General features: G+C 48.5%; 1 protein-coding gene across 1 annotated transcript in view; it reads right to left on the bottom strand.

The window, feature by feature from the left end:
- Positions 1-3,039: 3,039 nt before the first annotated feature.
- Positions 3,040-8,029, bottom strand: part of grin2ba (glutamate receptor, ionotropic, N-methyl D-aspartate 2B, genome duplicate a) — a 51,876-nt gene continuing 46,886 nt past the window's right edge. Inside the window, 4 exon segments of the mRNA XM_056453078.1 lie at positions 3,040-5,332; positions 5,335-7,157; positions 7,159-7,325; positions 7,551-7,789. Coding sequence (XP_056309053.1) covers positions 5,262-5,332; positions 5,335-7,157; positions 7,159-7,325; positions 7,551-7,789 — 2,300 coding nt within the window. The 3' untranslated portion in view covers positions 3,040-5,261.

The raw sequence follows: 8,029 nt of genomic DNA, 5'->3' as shown, positions 1-8,029 counted from the left end.
GTGTATCATATACTGACAATGCAAAGCAAAGCTGGTGTCCCATGATCACACTGGACTAGGCTGAGTGGAGTGAGTATCATTGACAATGTGACACTGACTAAAACTGTGTGCTCCTGTAGCACTCTCATATGAACACCGTCAAACATTAAACATTCAGCTTCTGCTTCTGCCGTCACAATAGAGCATACATTCACACTAGCGGCTGCGTTCTCATCCATATGAGTCTGATTTGCAGCTCACTTTGGACAGAAAGTGTCAAATAAATTAAATAGACACATGTGACGTGTAAATGCAAACTCTCCGCCTCTTTGATTTGATTGGCCATTTAAGTGCATTTGACACTGAAAACCAAAGACTAGTGAGCAAAAAGTAGTGTAGTTCTTTGTTACCTAGTGTACTAATAAAGTGTAGTGTACTAGTGCATGTGGTGAGGTCTAGCATATTGCTATCCAGTGTACTAGCATAGTCTAGTTGTGTAGTGTATTATCTAGTGTACTTGTCTAGTGTAGTGTAGTCTAGTGTACTAGCATAGTCTAGTTGTGTAGTGTATTATCTAGTGTACTTGTCTAGTGTAGTGTAGTCTAGTGTAAAGTACTAGTCTAGTCTACTAATATACTCTAGTGTACTGTGTAGTTTAGTGTACTAGGCTAGTGTAGTATAGTGCATAGTCTAGTGCAGTGGTCTAGTGTATTAATATACTCTAGTATACTGGTATAGTGTAGTGTACTGCTTTAGTGTAGTGTACGGGTCTAGTGTAGTGGTCTAGTCTAGTGTACTGGTGTAGTCTAGTGTAATAATATACTCTAGTGTACTCTGTAGTTTAGCGTACTAGGCTAGTGTAGTGTGTAGTCTAGTGCAGTGGTCTAGTGTACTAATACACTTTAGTGTACTGGTAAATGTAGTGTATTTGTGTAGTGTATTGTACTGGTCTAGTGTAGTGTAGGGGTCTAGTGTACTGGTGTAGTGTAGTGTAGTGTTCTGGTCTAGTGTGATTTAGTGTACTGTGTAATCTAGTGTACTAGTGTAGTGTAGTGTACTGGTGTAGTTTAATGTAGTGTTTCGGTGTAGTGTAGGGGTCTAGTGTAGTGTAGTGGTCTTGTGTACTGTGTAGTCTAGTGTACTGGCCTAGTGTAATGTGTAGTCTAATGCAGCGGCCTCGTGTACTAATATACTCTAGTGTACTGGTCTAGTCTAGTGTACTGGTCTAGTCTAGTGTACTGTGTAGTCTAGTGTACTGGTCTAGTCTAGTGTACTGTGTAGTCTAGTGTACTGGTCTAGTCTAGTGTACAATGTAGTCAAGTGTACTGGTCTAGTCTAGTGTACTGGTCTAGTCTAGTGTACTGTGTAGTCTGGTGTACTGGTCTAGTGTACTAGTGTAGTGTAGTGTACTGGTATTGTGTAGTGTAGTGTTCTGGTGTAGTCTAGGGGTCTAGTGTAGTGTAGTGGTCTTGTGTACTGTGAGGTCTAGTGTACTGGCCTAGTGTAATGTGTAGTCTAATGCAGCGGTCTAGTGTACTAATATACTCTAGTGTACTGGTCTAGTCTAGTGTACTGGTAAATGTAGTGTATTCATCTAGTGTAGTGTAGGGGTCTAGTGTAATGTAGTGGTCTAGTCTAGTGTACTGTGTAGTCTAGTGTACTGTGTACTCTAGTGTACTGGTCTAGTCTAGTGTAATAATATACTCTAGTGGACTGGTAAATGTAGTGTATTCGTGTAGTCTAGTGTACTGTGTAGTCTAGTGTACTCTGTAGTCTAGTGTACTGGTCTAGTCTAGTGTACTAGTGTAGTGTACTGGTCTAGTCTAGTGTAATAATATACTCTAGTGGACTGGTAAATGTAGTGTATTCGTGTAGTCTAGTGTACTGGTCTAGTCTAGTGTACTGTGTAGTCTAGTGTACTGGTCTAGTCTAGTGTACTGTGTAGTTTAGTGTACTGGTCTAGTCTAGTGTACTGGTCTAGTCTAGTGTACTGTGTAGTCTAGTGTACTGGTCTAGTCTAGTGTACTGTGTAGTCTAGTGTACTGGTCTAGTCTAGTGTACTGTGTAGTCTAGTGTACTGTGTAGTCTAGTGTACTGCAGCATGAGTCAGTGCAGTGGGCGGGGCTTCAGATGATTATCCCCTCGCCCCCTGCGTGTGCGCTGTTGCTAGGCGACTGCTAATAAGAGCGCGCCGCCGCTGCACACTGCATTGTGGGAGTGTGGAGGTGTGTGGAGTGGGGGAGGGGGAGCGGAACCGGCTCTCACTGTCTGTGTGTGTGTGTGTGTGTGTCCCTCTCCCTGTGTGTTCATGTCTCTCTCTCTCTCTCTCTCTCTCTGTGCTCTTTTATTGCCTGGAAGTCCTTCCGTGTCCCTCCTCCTCCTCCTCCTCCTCTCTCTCTCTCTCTCCATCAATATTGCATATGGCTCTTTCTCCTACGTGAGTGTGAACTGAATAAGAGGAATCGCTCTCTCTCTGTGTGTGTGTGTGTGTGTGTGTGTGTGTGTGTGGACATTCATCTGTAATCTAGTGTTCTTCTGCAGGTCATAAACACCCTGGACACACACACACACACACACACACACACACACACCGACCACAGACACACACACACACACACACACCGACCACAGACACACACACACACACACACCGACCACAGACACACACACACACTGCTGAACCTGAAGATGAAATCTTCAGTCAGTGTTCACTCGTCCTCTGTGAAGCGCGCGCACGCACACACACACACACACACACACACACAGTTAAATACACTAATCGAGCTGCTTTGACAGCTGATAGCGAGTCTCTCACACACACCAGCGGCCTCTCTGCTCCCGCACTGACCTACTGTAGTCTACAATGGAGATGCACACTGCTAAGAGCTCTTCATGGTGTGTGTGTGTGTGTGTGTGTGTGTGTGCGCCATCTGTTCTGCATACAGTAGGTGTGAGCGCAGTACAGTACAGATACACATGATGTGAATAGCAGCAATGCAGTAACACACACACACACACACACACACACACGGGCAGACGTGCGCTTGTTTAATTGGCTTTATTCAGCATGTGAAAGAATTCTGATCCATCATCATCATCATCATCATCATCAAAACACTCTCTCACTATTAAAGTCTCATAGAGGTTTGTGTTCGTATTGTCATACAAAAGGAGGAATTCTCTCGTTATTATATATACACAATCTGTACATGTAGAATCGCTTCAGAGATGTAAATGACGTATAAATTCTGGCGACATATCAAAGTGGGGATGTAGTTCTTATTCCATAGTGAAACAATTCACTCATTCAGCCCGCATCCTCTCGCACTGCAGTCGCCATGGGAACAGCATCGTAACACCATGGCAGTGCCATAGCAACAAGAGTAATTAACATAGAAGTCACTGTCTCGCACACACACACACACACACACGCACACACACACACTCACTCACGCTTTTATCAGCCCTCATGAAGCACACATTCACTGATTCTGTGGAGGAAACGAGGACGGATGGCGTCGGAACCCATGTGGACGACAACAACAACAGGGCGTCTCTTACCTGTAGAATACCTCCAGCGACTATACTTACCTAAGAGTCATGAGAATATAGTAGTCAACAGAACATTAAGATCGCTTATATACTGAGTGAGTACGCTAGAAAATCATAACTACAGCTATGCGGAATAGGCGTAATCCTCTATCAACACAAGAAATGTGCTTTTCAAGCATATAGAGCTCAAGCTAGAAGCATGGCGTTCGTAAGGAAGTGTGTGTGTGTGGATCTAAAGTGTATAGGATTTCAGGAAAAACTCAAACATAGATTACTGCGCGCTACGACGGTAACATTAGCACCGTTAGCTTCAACGTACGAGAAGAACACACCCTAAACACCTTGATGATAATAATAATCGTAGTAGTAATAATAGTAGCAATAATAATAATAATAGTAATGGTGTGAACAGAAAAGGACGTGGTCGGAGTCGCTCTAACTGTAGGAACATCGAGACGAGAGGAGATGAACGGTAGACCTAGAGCGAGGACGCACCTCACGACAGCTTCACCAGTAAAAACAGCACACTATATCAACTCACTAATTAGCGTTACAAAGTCAGTCAGTCCTTAGAAAGGGTTAAAAAGCCCTGATCGGAGCACACACTCCGACTGTGTGCGCATGTGTGTTTACTTAGCTACACTTCGAGGACTCGCTTGTTTGTTGAAACCTTCATTTGTAAACATACAGACGCACGTGTCGTGAATGCGTCTCGGTTGTAGGGTCGATCTCTTAAAGGATTAGCTTTAAATATAGAAACATTCGGTGTGTCCTCGCTAGCGTAGCTAAGTAAACGAGTCTGGAAACCTCCTAGAAGACGACCAGACCAATAAACCAGAGAAACTTAGCAAACTAATCGAGATTAAACTAAACATGTCCAGCAGGGGGCGGCGCAGCTCTGCTCATACGAATAAAGGTCAAGCGGCGGCTTAGGAGGCGGTAAACTATCAGAATTAAGTGGTTAACATGAGTTTAAAAGCAAACTAGCGCTTAAAATATCACTTATGAATCATAACGCTGGCTAAATTTGCATATGTTTTTGTTATTTTGTTCTGTTTTCGTCTTTATTTTGGTTATTTGTAGTAGTTGAAAAAGCTATATTAAAGGTCGACCTTGTCAGCTTATATAAAGAGAAGTGTATTTACAAACCCCAACGCCGAACTCTCAGCCTTCACAGAGTCACGTGACACCAGCTGTTCTGTGGGATATATATGAAACATCACGGCAGTGGAGACTTGAATATAAATGAAGCCATAAAACTCAGCAGAGGCTTGTGCACTTTCACTAATGCACGCGTGTTTCATGGCAGTAAAGAGCATGGGAGAGGCTGTTGCCATGGAAACGTTAGGCTGATGCGGAGACTGGATTGATCATCACATTCACATCTCAGCGAAGGCCTCTAGAGCAGAGCAAACCCGTCTCAGATCAGATCAGATCAGATCGGCAGTCAGTCTCTGAGGTACAGTTATTACCCTGTTTAACAGAAAGCATTAATTAGGTGTTCGTGATTGTATCTTCACAGAGGAGTGTAGGATGGAGGTGAAGTGGCCATCTGCTCTGCTGTTCTTGCGCTCGGCAGATGGACCTGCTCTTGTTCCCACCAGCTCGCCGAGATGAAGACACTGGTGTAAACATGAACTTCACAGGAAATGACATTTCAATTCTCTCAAGTTCTGCGTGTTCTGCTAAAATCTGGAGAGCAAACAGAATGCTCCTTCTTTCTCTGATTCTCACACGTCAGACTCGATGCTGGACAGTTTCTCGTACACGTGTCCGTTGCTGCCGTTGAAGGGCCGCGGGGGCCCGAGGCTGAGCTTGCTGGTGTGGTGGTTCCCATGCACAGCTCCGCGGGAAAGTGCGGCGCCAGGCTGGACATGACTCCTGCGGGGCCGCTGTGCTGTGGCGTGTTCACATAGTAGGACTTGGCTCCGTGCAGCAGACACTGGTCATCTCCAAAGGTGGGGATGAAGGGGTTGTGGTTGGTGCGGTCGGGGTAGAGGGATTTGGATAGGGAGTGTGCGGGCCCCTCCATGAGTCCCCGTTCTCGTGGGTCCCTGTCCCCAAAGGAGCGGCGGTGGGGTGTGCTCTCTCCCGCTCGGAACAACCCGAACCCTGAGCCCTTCCCGTAGAACAGTGGGTCCTGCTCTGTGTCATGCTCGGGACCCGCCGGATGCTCGAATATGTGTGCGAAGGGGCTGGAGGCATCCATGCAGCGCTCCCGTTCTTTGAGACTGACGCTGCGTGGCGGAGGCAGCGCTGCTGGCCCACCAAAACCCAGCGGGACACCGATCCCGCCTAACTCTTCCCTCTGCAGGTCCACAAAGGTGTCATAGGAATGTTGGCGGCGCAGCGGTTTTCCACTGAATGCCCGGCGGCGCTGAGCTGGCGTCTGTCCCCGGCTGCTGCTTAGCTGCTCCAGCAGATGATTACTGTCCTCGCTGATGTCATACAGGTTGCCTGACTTCTTGCAGGCGTCGCAGCGCATGCAGGTGGCAGAGCTGGGCCGGCTGCTGCCCACCCCTCCTGATGCCCCACAGCCGCCGCCGTAGGCTGTGCTGCCCGTGTGTAGGATGGCGCCCCCATGCAGGGCTGTGAGTTTGCTGCCCGCACTGCTGGCCCGACAGCTCCGGCACTCCCACTCACCGCTACCGCTGGCGCTCCGGCTGTCCAGCTTCTTGGGTTTGCTCTTCAGGAACTCGTCCACAGACACCAGGCTGGTGCAGTTTCCTCCGCCTCCGCCGCCCGGCCCGTCTGTAAGATCCACATGCTCCCACTGTGGGACACCTTCTTTGGGCCGGAACTGGTCCAAGTAGAAATCCTTCAGACTCTCCTTGTCCTGTAGCAGGTATGAGGTGGAGCTGACACCACCGCGTTTGCGCTCAGATGGAGGCGAGGTGGAGCGATGACCATGGTGGTGATGGTGGTGGTGCTGGCGACGGCGGTGGTAACCCATCTCGATCTCATCAAGTTCACGTCGGGACTTTGCAGATGCGGGCCTCTTCTTCAAGCTGTCTCTGTACTGCTTTCGTTTTTTAGCATTGCCCTCTAGATTGCCGTAGGTGACGGTGTGAGTGGAAATATCGGACACATCCGAGCGAATGTTTCCATCATCGGCTCCGCCGCAGTACCGGTCATGCCCTGCAATATACCCTGAACTGGACGCTCCACCTTTAAATGAGAACTTCCCATACAGGTCGGCCAGCCCCTGTTTCAGGCCCGGCCCCGATGGAGGAGTCTGGCTCTGCAGCAGGTCGAATTTGCTCATGTTCCTATGGGTCAGGGCTGAGCGTGGCTGCGTGGTGAATATGGGGGCCACGCCACCACCTAGGCTCTCACAGTCAAACATGCCACCCTCCAGAGAGCTGCTGGAGCCCAGGCTGAGGGGCCGGTTGGGCGGGGGGCCCGCTAATCCCAGGGCAGAGCCACCATGGTGGTGCAGGTAGTGGTCTTGGTACAGGTTGCTGTCCTTCAGGTGCAGGTTCCCGAAGGTGCGCTCCACCTCACTGATGTAGTCGCTGAACATGTTCTCGTCAGGCAGGTATGGTGCTTTGCAGTCCGAGTGTCCAGCTAGGCTGCGGCGGTGCTCACTAATGTCATACACTGAAGACTCTCTGCGGATGAAGTCCAAGGGCGCTGTGCGGAGAGCCATTGACCCCGGACAGAGACGCCATGTTCTTGGCGGTGCGCAGCAGACGCAGGATGTTGGAGTGTGTGTTGTTCATGGTGGCGGAGGGAGAATTCAGCGCAGAACTCTTGTCTTCAATTTCAACTCCATGAATACAGCTATAAATCTCCTGAGAGAGACAGAGAGAGAAGCGTGTCAGTGTCATCTCCTGAAAATATACAGTAGCCAACATGTAAAGCGGATCATCGCCCTTCATCAAAGATGTCCTAAAACTAGCGAACGACCCCCATTCTTGTCTTAAAGGTGTTTTTGATCCTCTTCAGATGTTGGCTACTGTACTCCACACTGCATTACTGTGCTGTGTTCTGTGTAAGTGTGTTAGGGGCAGATTTACCCTGCTGATGGTGAAGGTGAAGCCTGGTTTCCCCGAACACACTCCCATGAAGCAGAAGCGCATGTGCCAGTAAAAGACGTGCTCTGCGATGAAGGTGATGAGGGACAGAGCCATGGCGGCGCCCAGCATGTAGAACACACCCGCCATATTGTCCACGTCCAGCTGACTGCTCATCACCTCGTTCTTCTCATGATGGCAGATCCCCGTCAGCCAGAGAGCCTCCAACTCCTCCATCTCACCTACAGCAGCACACACACACACACACACACACACACACAGGGTCAGTATGATGGGATGCAGTGCTCCCCATATAAACTGCTGATTTGTTGTATTTGTAAAGGTGCAGGTCAGTCAACACTGCTGGTACACGAAATACGATCATAATCTCTGAAACCAAATGAATCTGATGGTCACAGTTTCAGTGACCTGTAACAAGAGCCTGAGCGTACACTGCTGTCCTGCCTGAGCTCTGCAGTGTT

The sequence above is a fragment of the Danio aesculapii genome, chromosome 3, assembly GCF_903798145.1.
Source record: "Danio aesculapii chromosome 3, fDanAes4.1, whole genome shotgun sequence".
In the NCBI taxonomy this organism is placed as follows: Eukaryota; Metazoa; Chordata; class Actinopteri; order Cypriniformes; family Danionidae; genus Danio; species Danio aesculapii.
Note: the sequence above shows the minus strand (reverse complement) of the source record. Positions and strands in the feature narration are given on the sequence as shown.